Source organism: Taurulus bubalis (assembly GCF_910589615.1).
Source record: "Taurulus bubalis genome assembly, chromosome: 2".
In the NCBI taxonomy this organism is placed as follows: Eukaryota; Metazoa; Chordata; class Actinopteri; order Perciformes; family Cottidae; genus Taurulus; species Taurulus bubalis.
Genome location: NC_136590.1, coordinates 39,189,463 through 39,206,608, shown reverse-complemented (window position 1 = coordinate 39,206,608; position 17,146 = coordinate 39,189,463). Strand labels below are relative to the sequence as shown.

The 17,146-nt window shown below is 42.1% G+C and overlaps 1 protein-coding gene across 1 annotated transcript; it reads left to right on the top strand.

Annotated features, from left to right (window-relative positions):
- Nucleotides 1-3,130: 3,130 nt before the first annotated feature.
- On the top strand, nt 3,131-11,825 carry ammecr1 (AMMECR nuclear protein 1; the record flags this gene model as incomplete). Its single annotated transcript, XM_079214138.1, has 6 exons — nt 3,131-3,657; nt 9,043-9,153; nt 10,348-10,462; nt 10,735-10,825; nt 10,955-11,051; nt 11,711-11,825. The coding sequence occupies exons 1-6, from the start codon at nt 3,179-3,181 to the stop codon at nt 11,823-11,825; spliced, it is 1,008 nt and encodes a 335-aa protein (XP_079070264.1). The 5' UTR covers nt 3,131-3,178.
- Between the last annotated feature and the right edge of the window lie 5,321 nt (nt 11,826-17,146).

The following is a 17,146-nucleotide window of genomic DNA, read 5'->3' as shown; positions in this document are numbered from 1 at the left end:
AAAATGATTGTGCATGTGGACACTTTTTAGGAACTAGGAAGGTTGAAATTGCAAGGATAATGCTCTTAGCTCAGCCTATTTGGCTCGTAAAGCCACCTTGACCTTCAAGCAGTGCCCCATCTGATACTGTAGCTGCATGAACGGGAGGAAGAGCAGCCTCCTCCCCTCTTTCCTGTTGTACTTTCAAAAGACACTCTGCATGGGGTGGATCACATTGCAATCATCCATGCCTGAAATCCAATGGGTGCATGAATGGTGTTTTAAAGAGGGTACACTCTGCTCAGCTGCACTAAGCCATGTGTACATACCAGCGTCATGCTCCACTTAGCTAAACGTTCTATGATGGGGCTCCATGTGGGAAATGTAATGTATGATAAGAGAACCGCAATCTATGTAAAGTAGCGAGAATAATTAAGTCGGCTGAGTATCAACTCATTAGGGAATTTAAGTATTTTGGTGTGCAACTTAATCATTGAAATATCATTAGAAGTCACCCATTGCTTAAATTCCACATCAGAGCTAACTCAGTAAATCAATAGAGTAAAAAAGGTAACATGAGGGGAAGTCATTCATGCAGGAGAATGTCTACATTGTCTGTATCCAGCACATTGCACTGCACTTTTACTCCTTTCTTTTGCACTCTGGTCAGATGCTAAAATGCATTTCGTTGTCTCAGTACTTGTACTCTACAATGACAATAAAGTTGAATCTGAATCTGAATGATAGTTGCTTGAACTAAATAAAGCCTAGTATGTACTTTAGTCTGCCCAAGGAGGCCTGTTACCCGGCAGATGCTCAGTCAATATCCACAAGAGCCTACAATAATTAGCTGTACATTTTAGAACAGGCCTGAAGCCTCACGCTGAGTCAGCCATGAGGCTCATGGGAGGGGAGTCTGCGGGTTGCTGTTTACTGCTCTGGCCTAGATGATGAACTCAACCATGTCTTGACTTGGCATTAAGTGAGAATAAAGCAGATGGACACTGAATGAACATGAATATATGTTTAACATTAAGCACAAGCACAATTTTGGCACTGCAATATTGCAGTTTTTTTGCCGCTGGTTCTGTTATGAGAATCAACACTACACGTAATGCAAATAGCACTGAGGAGAATACCGGCTACTCTAAACATTATCATACCCACCAGGTCGTCTTCTGTCAGCGGTGTTAAAGGCTGAGCCACAGGGAGCAGCTTCCTCTGAGATCATTTACTCTGAGAGGTTTGGATACGGAGGATTGTTTGGACACTATATACACTGTCTTGGTTTAATTTTTTTTCTTCTAAAGTATGCAGCTTTGCCAAAGTCTTAAAATAAAGTTGGCACATACACCTTGAAGAAGGATGAGTACTGATCAAATGTACTTCTCCTGATAAATGTCTCATTAATTGAAAAACAAGTATGGGAAAAACAACTGTCAAATTCATTTGTGCCTTGAATCCGTAGAACAGGAGGACACTTTTTCTGTGGCAGACGTGCTTCAAACCTAATTACTGTTTACATACGTGTTTTTGAATTCACGGAAGGAAAACACACCCTCAGGGGAATTTTACAATTCCAATGTCTGATGTTTTACCCATCATCATGAGTCAGGGAAACGGTACGTGTGTTATTCACTGGCATCTAGACAACTGATCTCTTCATTGATACATGTATTTCTGACTAGAGGAAGGGCTGCAGAAGGGAGGAGGGGGAGTTGGAGAATGATTACAGTTGTCATATTAATGTCCTGTGTCGGGGTGCCAAGAAAGATGTGACTATGAGGCCCAGAATTTATACCGGTGGCCCTGAAAACAGGCCAATTTCATATGTACAAGATTCCATGAAAGCCATCCGGAATGAACCCAAAATGACAAATTAGTTAACAAAAATAAAGTGCCTTGTATAAAAGGAAGGGTTACATCTTCTTCCTGAAATGCAAATCAATCCCCTTTACAGGACTAACGTATAATCTAGAATGAGCCCAGAGCAGAAATTCTGGCTTTAACAGCTCGGGGATACTGATACCTCCTCATGCACGCGTATGGACGTCGGGAGCGCGCGTGCTTCCACGGCACCGTACATTTCTTCTAAATTGCAAATGTGATACCTCCAGAAACTACGCAGGATGTGTAGCAAACGGGCGCAACGCACTTTCTGAATCCGCTTCCGGCGTGCTGCCGACGACACCGATGCCTGCGCCCACAGACCGATCACAGGGTTTCTACCCGAATTGTAGCAGCTGACAGGCGGGTGCGGAGCGAGGTTTGCCAAACCCGGAGGATTTCTCACGGCTCGCGGACTAGAATGCTCTTCTATGTTTATCCCCATGAACGGATGACAACCTCCAAACAAACCAACACTGACAACTTTCAGTTCTACGTTTGACGCGGAGCTGGCGTTGATATTTTTTTTATTTTTATTTTTTAAACCAGGTCCAAGAACAAGCATCATGCAGGTGCAAACTGTGGGCTTAACGTTAGTGAAATGACTTGCTCGGCGCTGACGCGTTGCATTGTGCCACATAACCCCGCATTGTCAGATGCCATTTTACTCTGCGTTACCCCAGCGCCTGGGATTCCAACATACTGGGCCTGTTGTGCAATTAGAAGTTCGTGAGGCAGTGGTAAACAAGCTGGTGCAATGAGAAGCTAAGCTGCCCGAGCCATTGTGCGCAATTTGTGCTGAAGCTTATGGGTGCTGCGTACTCGAGCTCCCGGCTTCCACTTGGAGAGGCGTGCAGCGGGGCTACAGCGCACTGGCTGTCGGCTTCACATCTGGACCGCCCGACTACTGTCATCTGCGGCCTGTTCCGACTGTGCGCTCCCTGAACTTGTATGTTTAAGGTTAACTGACGGCGATCGTCTCGGATGGTGTCGTGTTAAGGAAAAAGGGGCGCATATTTTGGCTGGGACTTGACGTTATCGGTGATCCACTGGAACACCGTGGTCCAAAGCTGGACTGGCTGACTACCCAAGGAAAACACGCTTATCCAGCTATGGATTTTGCGTAGCAAAGTCACGTATTGTTAAAGGCTACGCTAGGGTGACATTGCAGTCTTCTCACCACATCGGTTATTGCGTCGCCCGACAAAAAAATAAAAGAGTGAAAGTGGAGTATTGCCCGTCATACGTATCCGCGCAGTGGGATTTCTACGTCTGGTCGGCGTCCCCCCCCACCCTTCCCGCGGTGACGGTTATGGGTCGGAAGCGGTGTGTCGGTGCAGATTGTTCCAAGATGGCGGCCGGGTGCTGCGGGGTGAAGAAGCAGAAACTGTCGGGATCGCCTGGGTCGGGGGGTCCCGGCGGGGTGGGGGCGGGAAGCGGGTTGGCAGGAACCGGACATTGTGGCTCGGAGTTGGGGATTGGCTCCTCAGCCACCGTTGCAGCAGTGGCGAACGTGAGCAGAACCAACGGCCTGGGGGGACCCGGGGGTAACGTTAGCGGCGGCGGCGGTAGTAGTGGTGGTAGTAGCGGCACGAACGCTCTGTCCCCGTCCCCGGCCGGTTACTCTTCATCCGGCCTCTCCCCGAATCTCAGCTCGGGACCTGGTTCGGGAGGTGGAGGCAGGAAAATGGTTGTCTCAGCGGAGATGTGCTGCTTCTGTTTTGACGTGCTTTATTGCCATCTGTACGGATACCAACCTCCGAGAACACCCAGGTTTACAAACGATCCCTAGTGAGTATTTTGGTCTTTTGTTGTTTTGTTGCATGCTCAAAGCTCCTTGTGGAATCTCTAAACGAATGTTTTTTGTGGCACAGTTGACGGGATTGCCTCCGGGTGCCGCTTCGGCGTCCAGGGCACAAACTGTCACAACGAAAAAACATTTGACTTATTATGAATTTGATGTGAAAAGCTCGCGATCAGAGCTTTATTTGGCCAAGTTGGAATTTGGGGCCCTGTCGAACAGACTGTCGGCACTAACCCACAGCGGGACTATCCCAACGTTAAAATGAATGATATATGACATTATGATGCTCTGTGACAACTCTGATGTACTTTAAGATGTTCCGTCGCTCATGTTACGTGGCGAAGAAAGCCATTTGGCGGTTTGTTTGTCCAACTCTGAAAACACAGTTAGCTAGCTGACGTTAAACCTGTTTGCCGCTAACGTTAGCTCCGCTAGTTAGCCACTAACACTTAAGCTAAAAGAAAGGGTGGAACGAGAAAGATAACAATCTTTTTTTTTGTTTCGACTGAAGCAGTTTTGCTCTTTAAGATATGCCACTTCAACCACCAGGATACCAAACATAAAAAAGTTAACGTTATAATTCTTAATCTTTTCTGTTGCCCTCGATGAACTCTGGATTGCCACATACCAGGCTTAGCTTTGTTAGCTGCAAGCTACATTAGCTTAGCAACGGACCACCAATGGGCTTGCGGTAACGTTAATTAATTAATTTAATAGAATATGTCTTCCTAGTCTCTCTGGCATCACGGGGAGATAACCGACCATAATACCCGCGCGGCGAACAGCTGGTGTTGTTTGGTATCGTTAAAGTGTCGAATTAAGGGACACTAACGTGAACCGAGTTTAGCTCAAACCAACAAAGAAAATGTGTCTCTTGCTAAGTAATATGCAGTACTAGGCATTCCCTATGCCCACTGTTTACCGAAAAGACTAAATTCACTGTTAAATATAACAAAGAAACGTATAGTTTTTAAGCATTCATTGAATCGGTTGTTTTCGTGTATGTTATGACCAAATTAACACTAAGATTAATACATGTATGTTCCCTGCCTGTAACCGCACTCTTGCGCCCTCCACTGAAACATTTTGACCCCACCTTTTAGAGCCTTGTAATGTGATAGCAAATTACTTTGCGGGCGTTTTTACTTGCATTACGAGCGACTGAAGGGATTGCAACTACAGTTCACTAATCCCGTGTATTGACCTGAAATGAGAAAAAAGACACTTGAAATGACACAGGCCACGTTTAAATGCACCAGTACGATCAAAACAGTCAAAGGAATTGCTTTACTGTGTTTTTAAAGAGTCTTTCAACTGTCATGTAACACATGTAAGAGCAAGGCACTCTTTCACTTCACCATGCTGACACTAAAGCACAGCGTTTCATATATTCCAGATGCTTATGATGGGTTGTGAATGGTGTGTATTTATGTAAACCGTTCCAACACTCTCAGGGTATTTGCAGGTAATCACTATCTATTATGGGCAACAATTCCTCATACACACTGTATATGCAGGTACTATAACCAACAATCATGCTTTACAGTAACACTATGATAATTGTTGTTATTATCAGTAACAATGATCCTTAAAGGATTGCAAACAAAATGTGTTATATAACTCGTGCATGTTAGTTGACATGTTAGCATGACATGTAAAAAATAGATGAAAAATAGCATCAACTGTGAGCTTTTAAAATAATAACAAACACACACTCGCTCATGTCATTTTTTTTTTCAATAACAAAGATAAGGAAATGTACACAGTATGATAACCTTCTTGCTTGTTAAACCCTTTGAGGAAAAGCCAACACACTGGACCCTTTTTAACTATGCAAGTGTATCTTCAAAAACTATCACACTAACATCTCTATCTTTAAAATTACCTCAGCGAACGGCTTTACGCATTCAACTATGAGAAGCATTCAACTATGAGAAGCATTCAACAATGAATTGATATGTTACAGACAGACTGGATGCAGGCGCCACGCCTTCGGTGTCAGCCAGACTAACTAAAAAAAACATGTCAGGTATTGGAGAAATGCATATCCAACACTGTTTTTGCAAATTCATTTAGGATTCATTACATGGCTGCCTCTTTTAAATTAATGCACAAGCTCACACTCAAATATGTGAGCCTCCACAGAATATTTTCTCGATCCTTTCTTGGAGTATTCTCCTAGTGTCGATGTGTTTGTTTACAAATTACTTTGAAACCCATACTCCATGGCCCGGTCCCAATCATTAAGCCTTCATAAACATTAATGCTGCTGACTTTCTAAATAATACAAGAGTAATTTGCTATTAAGGGAGCTATAAAGCTCCCTTTGATCATAGCGGATCATTAACATCATTATGGCCCTCTTTATGTTCAACAAAGACCTTGTTGCTATGTACATGTTTGGGGAAAAAAATACAATGTCAGACCTATGTAAATTGTGTGTAATCCTCTTAAGCAGGAACGCATGGAAAGCACTCATAAAAGCCTCAGAACGTCATTTTTTACCATAAACAACCAATTCTGATCATGCAATATTTGAACTCTGTCAGTCTTCAGGCGTGAACAATATGGATTGCACCATCACTGTACCCATATAGTAATCAAGGTCTAAAGCCAACCGGTCAGTCGTGACTAAGAATGTCAAAACTTCAGTTTGAGAAACTCTCAAATTCTGGTCTGTGGTGTCCTTGACGTGTCCTTCACTTGGGGGCCTTGTCAGATTGAATTATTGAAACGCTCAGAACAACCACAACAGTTGACATGGACACAGTGCCCTGCAAAGTTAGCCAGTAAATAATCTAGGGGCCTCAAATTGAGAACATTTTGCAATCTCTTTAGGAGCTCTAGCATCCTGTAAACAGGCTCTTTATTTTAAGTCATAATGGTAAACGCATCGCAATTGTGTATCACCTCGAGCAGTGTGTGTTTGTTTCGACCGGTTGTTGTTTAGTAAAAAAGAGTACACGCTGGGACTAAATATATGCGCAACGGTAGCTGCGGCATTTTAAAACTTTTTGCTTCAAGAAGACCAACGGACCACGCTAGCCAGCTAGCGCTGCTGCAGGTATGTTGGCATATCTAGTCAGCTAATTTAGCTAGCTTACTTAGTGTGACTGGTTGTATAGCTTAATAAGGCAAATGTAGTCTTGTGTTGCTTAATATTAATTGATATCTATATAATGTTATGCTTGCTAACATATATTGTAAGCTACTTGAATTTTGTAGCTCTAATAAGCTAAACAAAGTTAAAGATTTCAATTCAAAAGCTTAAAAACTAGTTAGCCAACGTGTTTTCTTGTTAATGCATGTTATCTCGTCTATTTTGCTACCAATTGGTGAACACTAGCAATTTTCTTCTTTCTACATCGACCGTTGACGACGCCAGAAGACGCCAGCCTTTCCTTACTGGGGAGAGGGTGAAATGTCCCTGGAAAGGTATAATGAAGCCACAGCACAGTTGCCATGCACAGGTTTTCTGAGGAACTGCTGTGTGAAACTCCTGTAAGACATCAAAGTCTACAGCGGTGACCATTAGACACCGCATCGTTTTTCATGAGACTATTTGCACCGATGGCCTGCATTTAGCTGTAATTTTTTCTTTCTTTGTAATTTACTTTTTTTTTAATTACTGGAACTTTGAGTCAGAAATCAACATTTTAGTTTTGTAAAACAGTTGTTTCATATGTGAAGAAGCTAAAAATAAAATGTAAAATATGTTCAAAGAGGAAATGTCTCATGTATGTTTCTTTTTGTAAAATTGGACTTTCAAAGCCTTTTTTTTTAACATTGTAGGAGTTCTGGCTCAAGACTTATTGGATTAAACCAAAAATATATATACGAGCCAGTGTCACAGTTTTGGTTCTGGTATTGAAAATGTCTCACCAGGGAAACACTCTTAAGCCCCCTTCTTCCCTCTTTTTCTCCTTTTTCTCTTTACAAGGTTTAATTTTCATTAATAAAGGAAGAAAGAGAGAAAAATATGTCACCAAGTAGCTGTATCAGTAGTCCCACCTACAAAAAACGCAGAGGCTCCGTATTGGTCCATTGAGGAAAAACATAGAAAAATTCAAACGAGTAACACAAATATATCTGCACTTTTCATGCGTGTCTTAGTTTTGAAGAAAACACTTGTTTCCGTTAAATTATCAGTTCACAATTCGTTCTCAAAGAAAGAAGCAGCGACGCAAGTCATCATGGTGAAATATGAGGGTGTCATGCGGAATTTATGTTTAACTGATGCTTTTTAAATTGGAATTGTGCTCATTTAAAGGGGTGGCGGGGAGAAGAGTAGAGCCCTGCAATGGTATGTTAAGCAAAGTTCACACTACGTGACTTGTGTCCACACAACTTGCTGCTCTGTGTTCTAGACGTCATTGTGCTTTTCACACTACATGAGCGTAGTTATTATCCATATATAGATCAGGTAGCGTCAACTTTGGTCCGCATTGCTCATGTAAAACATGCGTCATGTGTCTTGGCCTCTCTTTGGCTGTAGCTCCTTGACAGATCCAGATGTGTATCATGCTGGATATGTGGATGGTGTCTGCGATGCACCGGCGAGCCTCTCGGCTCGCGTCTTTCAACACTTCACAAGTAATGTGCGAGTGCCCAGCGAAGGCAGATTTGCCTCTGATCTGGGGCTTTCGTCCCGCAGCTCCAAAAACTGTCGACGAAAAATCAGGGCTAAAGTCGCGTAGTGTGAACGAGGCATCACTTGACATCAGAGAAAAAGACCTTCGATGAGCAAGTGACGGTAAATCAGTGGGATTAACTTTCCGCAGTGAAGATCAAAATGAGATCCTCCGTTTACTGTTGAGCAAAGTCGGGGTCACAGTGGATCTGAAGCATCTTGACAACACATCACAAAATACACAATCATTGTAGTTTAGTGGCAGAAAGTAAACGGAAACATAAAGACACTGTCTGTTGCATTGAAGCAGGAGACTGTTATAAAGGGTATAACTGCATTTGCTCCACCAGACATTCACACAATGAACATTACTTGTGCAAAACCCAAACAAGATACCTTCAAATTGCTATCGTCTACTCTGCTGGAGAACTGTTGGATGCTGTTATGCATTATCTATTGGCTTATTCATTGTCATTAACTCCTAAAGGTGATCAAGTCATGGGTGGACAGATGGCCCAACGCAATGAACAAAAGCCTGCAGTCTTTGATTAAAGCTGATCTAGCACGGTGTAGAAAACAAGCGTGCATATCCTACCAGATGTGAAGAGCAGCTGTGACGTACTACATCAGAATGAACCGATACGCGCTACTAACCGACTTTTGTATCCTACAGGAATGTACAAAGGATGTGGACATTATTAAAAGTTCAACTGCTTTAACATGGTTCCTTGTTGTTTTTCAGCCCGCTGTTTGTCACATGGAAAATAGGCAGAGACAAGCGGTTGAGGGGTTGTATAGGTACATTTTCTGCCATGAATCTGCACTCAGGACTCAGGGAGTACACCCTTACCAGGTAAGCAACAATGCAAAGTCACTTGTCTATGTTTCAAAGCTGTAAGCCAATTGCTGCAAAAGTGAAGTAGTAGTAGATTAACAACAAGCATATTCAAATATAGACCCCCTAAAAAGGGTGACTTTATACCAATAATAATAGTCGTAGTATTAGTAGTAGTAAATAACCCCCACAACTGATAGTTTGCCTGTGCATGAGTGCAAGAAAACTCACAATTTCTGTTTCTTATAGTATTTACTTTTGTTCTGTTTCATTCATGTAGCTCGCTGTGTGGAGCGCGTATCTCCATTGATCCCAGGTCCTGGGGCTTCAAAAACATATTCAAAAGTTATTAATGTCTTTTTAAGTAGGTTTTTCCTTTAACTGTCTTCCTTTGACATTTATTTAGACAAATGGATACAGTTTACTGTATATGTGTCTTTTAATAGTCAGACAAACTGCAGTTACAGTATGCTAGCGACACAATCTGTTGTCAACACTGATATGATATAGAAGATGCCAAAAATAATTTAGTCTCCATGACCTGGCACTCATGAGATCAAAAGGACAGACAGTTACACAAATGAAATGTATCGACAACTCAACCATAACTGTAATGTATGGACTGTTGTAAATCTGTTTTTTTAATTATTCAAAAAGTATAAAGCTGTGATAATAAAGAGTCCTTGTGTAGTTGTATTTGGGACGTCCAGACAAACACAGTAACACGGCGGGTTAAACCCACGTTGGTGGTTCATTCGGCTGGTGGGTTAAACGCCGATCTTTACATCTCTCGGATGAGCGAGAACGAGAGTGTCTTCAGTGTACACATGGCCGTCGGCAAATACCTGGTGTGGAATTTCTTCACCAGTGTTTTTGACCTGAGGCCAGACAGCTGACGTGTAAAATGTATGTAAACACACACAGTCTCCGACTGGCGCTGTGTACAAATATACACATTACAGACGGCACGGAGCTGCTGTCAGCTCCGCAGCCATGGTCAGAGTCCATGCTTGGAGCACGCTGACCTCTGTGTCCATAGGTTAAATATATAGTGGAGAAAAGACATGGGTGATCCATCGTAACATGTTGGAAATGTGCCCTTTTTAGTTTTAAAACAAAAACAAAAGGTTATGAGTGCATTGCATGTTCAAACCATTGGACCGCTTTTGTAATGGTGCTGGTTGTGCTTTCTTTGTGCTTGTATGCCTGCAGTGCCCTTAAAGACAGCCGCTTCCCCCCTATGACAAGGGATGAGCTGCCTCGCCTCTTCTGCTCAGTGTCTCTTCTCACCAACTTTGAAGACGTCGGTGATTACCTTGACTGGGAGGTAAGACATGGTTTGTAAAAAAAAAAAAAGGTCTTTCTGCAATTAATACACAGCTGCTCCTCCACATTTTCTTTGAGGTTCACTTTTTCCCCATAAAGACTAAAGCTAAATACAAAATGTGACCTATTTGAACAAATGCAAAAACATTACATTCGGTCGCAAAAAAAACGTAGTCTATATCGGATTGAAGCTTGTTCTTTTTACAACTTTGACTTTGTTTGACAGAGCAGTGTGTGAGGTTAAACGTATGTTGTTTCCTCCTTGAATTCTAGGTGGGTGTTCACGGCATTAGGATAGAGTTTTTCAATGAAAAAGGATCAAAGCGCACCGCCACCTACCTACCAGAGGTTGCGAAGGAGCAAGGTAAGCTCTATTTCTAGCATTTCAGCCTAATCTGCTCTTTAAGAAGACGGTGTATGTTGCGCCGATTTTGGATTTTCAGGAATGTGTAAAGATATTAAAAAATTTCTATATTTTTAATTTTTTACAAAGGTTGGGACCACATTCAAACCATAGATTCCTTACTACGAAAGGGAGGTTACAAAGCTCCCATCACAAACGACTTCAGGAAGACCATTAAGTTAACCAGGTAAGATTTCACTTATTGTGTTACCCACAGGCACGCTGCTATGTGTCTCTGACGTACACTTTGTTTTCCACACACATTCATTGAGAACCATGTCTCCAAAAATATGATGGAAATGTCCTAAAACTTTACCTGAGGGCACCAAAGTTACTGGTAAATGCATTTAAGTGTTTATGTAAGAGTTTTAACAGCCAAGCAGAATTGATTGAACTGAACATAAAGCTGTATTTATATTATATCCTCTGCCATCCATTGATTTTACACATTGCCTTAAGTGATGTCACTTGAGCTTACCAGACCCCTGTAGCCCGCTAGACCAACTCATCCAAATCTGTGTACGGTGGAGTTGCACTAGGGGTAATGTAGGAGCCGGGTTTTGCCAAGGAAGAAGAATGCTTGTACTGTATCCATTTGCTACTTTTTAAAATTGGACTGTCCAATGTGAGACTGACAATGCTGAATATATGCATTACTCATACGAAGAAGAAAACAATAATGCTCAGATATTTGTTTTGACTGAGACATCCTGAACCCATATTGGCTCGTCTGAGGTAAGCGGGGTCCCAGCAGGTCCTGCGTTTCGGTGCGGACCGTGGCTGATCCTAGCTCTCCTAACATCAAGGTCAGCCAGCCTTCACCAACACATCTTGTCTCCTCCCCAGGTACCGTAGCGAGAAGATGACAATGGGTTATGCAGAGTACATCGCCCACCGCCAGCACCATCACTACCAGAACGGCATTGGGCACCCTCTACCACCCTACAACCATTATTCCTGACAGCGAGCCGCATGACCAATCATTGGACCTCTCCGCGGACCTTTTCCCAGGAGAGCCAGCCCCCTCCTGGTCTAGCTATTTCTACTACTGTACCATTTTATGATGATAGTTTCCGTTGCCATGCTGGCCGTCTCCCAGACGTTGACATGGCAACGGGTGGCAACGAAACATCATTTGATAAAGGCAAGAAATCCACATTTCGGTTCTTCGCCTGTGGTTAAGTTTTTGCAGCATATGTATACCAATATCTATAACCCCCCTATCCAATAATACTTTGGAAAATTAAACAACTATTAGATTCTTTTCAGCAAACCTAATCCGGTGTTTGATTCTGTGGATGGAAGGAAGTCTTTTTTCGGTGGATTAGTCTCGCGCTTATATTGTTTAGGCTTTGCTACAATTCTACATTATCAAAAAAAGAAAAATCTTATTTTTTCCTTTTGTTTAACTTACTATCCAGACATGTATGACGTGTAGCAAGGCAACTGCAGTTCTCAAAGGCTGTGCCGTCTCTATTCTGACTCCTCTCAAAAAAACAAACAAAAAAAATACTGATTGACTGTTGAGCTTTGTAAACTCTTGTAGTGTTGTAGTTGGAACTATATATCGGGATCTGTATACTCCAAAGTCTAGATAGTAGGATTGTGATGCCTTTTGCTGGTAGTGTGTATTGTTTGAGCTCACAATCGTGTGTGTGTGTGTATTTCTGTGTGGATATAGATATTGGTCTGCCACAAGATGGAAACCAGTAGAGTGAATTAGAAATTGGATTTTACCAAAAGATTCCCCACAGATTTTTTTGATAATCCCCTCCTTTAGTATTTGTTGTGTTTTGTGGTGGAACCCGTACACACCGAACTGAGTTTGTTTGGCTAGAGCGTTCAGCCACGTTCCCCTCTTTTTATTTTTTTTGTTTAACATTTTGAAATGTAAGGTCATTGGTGGAGGAAGCCATGTTGTCTGAGGATAATCACTTCTTGGCAGGGGATTTCTTATTATAAAATGGGCTATAAGTGAGTCTGAGCAGGCGCAACTACAGGTCCCTAGAAAAAAAAAAGAAAGAAAAAATAATTTGCATGAGCAAAAATGCTTTCCTTTGACTGTCTGTTGGTTTCTGAGTTTACTGGCAGGGAGTCACTTGACAGGGCCACACTATAGCTACTTAAAGCCATATTCTCTTTTTATCCCACACTTTGTAAGAGTAATCTGTTGTTTGGCTTGAAGTGTTTTGCATTCGGTACCACTTAGTTGGTCACATCTAGTATGTAGTGTCTTCAATCTCTGAACGCAAACTCTCACCAGCCTCCGGCGAGGCGGCATCACTGAATACTAGTCACACCCGGCGGTTTCAGTCGGATCGCCCGTCACGTTGTGGAAACTTTTGTCTTGCCTCTTCAGATTATAGCTAAGCATTTGTCACTATTTCACAAAGTATGATGCGTTCAAAGAGAAAGCTGCAATTAACACGTTTGTGTCGTTTTGGGAATGCATGCCACTGTGCTCGTCAGATTCTGAAGCGGTTGCGGCAGTGCAGCGAGTTGATTTTTAGTTGTTGACGCCGCACCGCCACCACTCTGCTGTTCAGCGAGATACCCGTTGATCTGTGTGTCCACGGCGTTTAGGTTCGTAAGCCTGTTTTGTCAGCTGTTTGGCAGGAGGGTGAGAGCGAAACGCAGTCGAGTGAGTCGCAGAGGAACCTCTGCGCGGGGCCCGGCGGCTTGCAGTTAAAGTCTACAAATAAAAAGTCAGGGCTTTGTTAGGACTCAAGAAGCCATTTCTCATCCAACGATTACTTGTTGTGACACAAACACACACATACATACACACAGACACGTTGGATTCACTTTCCAGAATGTGCGAACTGTCGAGGGTCACCGCGATCCGCCTGCTTTGGGTTCGGCTTTAGTTCCGCCAACTGGAAGGATTTGAGAGGTTCTCGTTACGTGGCATCTTTCTTCGTAACAGCCTTTACTAACTGACAGGTTATTTTTCTTTTATGCAAAAATGTCAAGGGCTTTTGGCACTCCATCCACAGTAACCCGAAATGACCCAGATTTAAGTTGTGTTGCCTTAAATGAGTGACCTAGTAAAAGATGGACCGATAGATGACGCTCCGGCTGCTCCTCTGTCCCGTGGTTTGCTCGTCCCCCCCCCTCCCCCCTCACATCTTCACACCACAGTGTTGGAAAGGGCCTCAGATGTCGATTTCGTCACTCGAATGCTAATCCCTTCGTAGACATACGGGGGCTCCTGTATGCCTGCGATCTCCTTTTCCCCCTCCGTCACGTCTTACCCAGCTGCTGGTCCTCAATTCTTTCATTTTTGAAAGCCCCACATAAACACATTCTCTTAAAAACAATGTCGGGCACTGTGGTGTCGCTACCCCTAAATGTTTAAAACCCACGGACAGGCGGCTTCGCTCTCGCGATGCACGCGCTACATCAAAAGCTTGACGGAGGAGCAGTGAGGCGATCATTTCCTGGTCCATTCAACACAGCACAACCTGAATTCTTCTGCTGCAAAACCAAATTGACCATGCTCTTTTACATATATGTCTTTGTATACACATGCAATGTATTTAGTTGCATGTATGTATGAGTATGAGACCTATGGTTTTATCCATGATATGCTTGATCTAAGGCTTAGACGCTCTTATTAACCATTAAGAGATTTAAAAGACAAATATGGTGCTATCAGACCTCATATTGGGGTGGTCACAGCTCGTGACTGGTCATGCGGACTCATTGATCATATCATACTTAAAGATTTCCCATGTAAGATTTTCTCCTTGGTGTGTCGCTGTGAATTGAGTTATGACGGCACTGTCACCGATACAAGCGGTAGCCCCCTAGCATCTGTGCTTTCATTAACCAATGCGGGGATCAATTCCCTATGGGGGGAAAAAAAACAGCAACAGACTGATATTCTAACACGCATAATGAAGAAGGAAAAGGTCCCCGCAGCAAACACCTCAGAGGGGCTCTGGACATGTACTGTAATTGGCCGTCATTGCAATTTTAACTGCCACATTTAAAGAAAATCCTACATGTGTTACCTTTTACTATCCTTGATATATGCAGATCTGTTCAACAGGTGTTTTTTTTTTGTTCTTGTTTTTTGTTCTTTTTGTTTTCCTTACCAGTGCAAGTCAACACCCCTGCAGGTTTGAAAGGACATGAAGTCACACGTAGCCTCCCTCTCCTCAATCACACCCTACACTGTGGCCCAACCTCATGGCCGGGCTCGTCGAGGGTCGTTCGGTAGATAGCGGCAGCAGTAGTGACCGTTGCCTCCTGGAAGATTGGATGCTGCTTTTTTTCAGAAGCACGTCCTCCGGTTTCCTTTAGCTGCTCAATCGTGATGACCTCTGTAAAGGCAAGGTTTGCCTAGTGCAAGGTCCTGTTGCTGAGGCTCTCGCAGCCCCTCGAACTATGTTGAAGGCGAGCATCTCCTGTAACGGGACGCAGAGCTAATGTTTTACGTAGAACACGCAGAAAATATTCCTGCTTCTGTACTGAATTTAACTGTTTAAAGCATTAATACCTCATGGGATAATGTGGAGCGACATTTGTAGTTTGTTGTAGCAGATTGAGTTTTGGTTCCATACCAGGGTTAGAGTTCAGCCTCAGCATTCCTTGTGTGGTCATTCTCATATTTCGTGGAATGCTCAAGCTCATGTTACCTTCGTATGTTTGACTGAACCAAAGATGCCAGCGGCCGTGCCCAAATGCTGCTCTTCAGGCCTGGCTTCATGTCCTTTCAAAAGACACTCCTGCAAATGACAAATGTTTTTTTTTTTTTGTGTGTGTGTGTGTGCGCGATTTCTCAATTGTCTTGACTTATTGAGCAACACAATTTTTCAATGAATTTTCATTGGGTCTATCTCTGAAGCCGTACATGGCATCGATGATGGTAAAACAAAAAAAAGGTTGCATATTGTTACAGTACTTGTTTTGTTTATTATTATTATTATTATTATTAGGAGTAGTATTATTAGTATGATTACTATAATTTACAAAAATGAAAATCCCATGGTGTGCCTCCTAGCTTTATGGGTTCATAAATGTTTTTTTTCCTAAAGACCAGCAGTTTACTTTGTATAAAAGATGGATTCCTTATTTTTTATGCCATTAAAGATGAAAAAGCCTGTTTTCGTTACTCTGGACCCAGTAGCTGCACTGGTATACAATCGCACTGACGGATGAATAAAAAAATAAACAAAAAAGAATAAATGAATTAATAATAATAATAATGATAATGAAATAAGAACTACAATAAACTTGTGTTTGAAGCTTTTATTAAAAAATAAGAAAATAAAAAAAGAATATGACTGTTTTTGTACATCAAAATAAATTCTTTTCAAAAGAATATTTTGGATCTAGTTTCAAAATTATTTTAGTGGTTTTCTATGTTCAGAAATTTGTAGACACTGACTTCTAAGACGTGTCGCTGTACAAAATGACTTTTCTGTTGCAGTGGCCTGATGGGCTGGGAGGGTTGCCTGGTGTAACTCCTCATACCAATTTTAATTTATTTTCCTTTTTTATTTTTTTGATCTTTTTTTTCTTTAGTAACTTGAAATATGTTGATGGAATAATATGAACTGGGAACTTCAAATCCATCCCCTCTAGATCTTAGACCCTTTCTCCTTTCCTATTGAATTGCTGTTTGTGTGACAATATTTGAAATGGGCATTTATTAAGATAGTATGACTCAAAAAAAATAAAAATAAACAAACACACAAAAAAACAAGAAAAAAAGATGTAAGCAAAAAAAGTAAAGAAAAAGAAAAGTGTTGGGAGGGTTGAAAGAATATATATAGATGGGTTATCTGAGTAAGCAATGGCTGTGAAGATAATGTAGTTTTAAACATTGTTATTACCTTTTAAAATCATTTATTCAATACAAAATAAAAAAAAACTGAAAAGGGAACACGTGTCTGTCTCTGTTTATTTTTTCCAGCACACACGCCTACAGATATACCTAGAGTACTTTGAACATGTGAAAATGGTGCGAGTGGGTCACGTTTAGATCCCCAAAAAACATTTTAACACCAAATCAATGTGTTCCGTTGATTCGTGATTCGTGGATTCTGTAATTTGGTCAGTTAGAGTTCATACTTCCTTTATTCATGCTCATATTCTGTGTCACCATTTGACACACCATTAGGAAGTCGATGCTGAAGGGCCTCCAATGATACAACGGGACGGTGCTTGATCGGATCCAAGATGAAGCTTGACCCCCTCGTACTAGCTGCCTTTTTCCAATGCTAAACTTGCCCTCCCCAGTCTTCATAGAGACAGTTCCTTCAGTAGAAAATA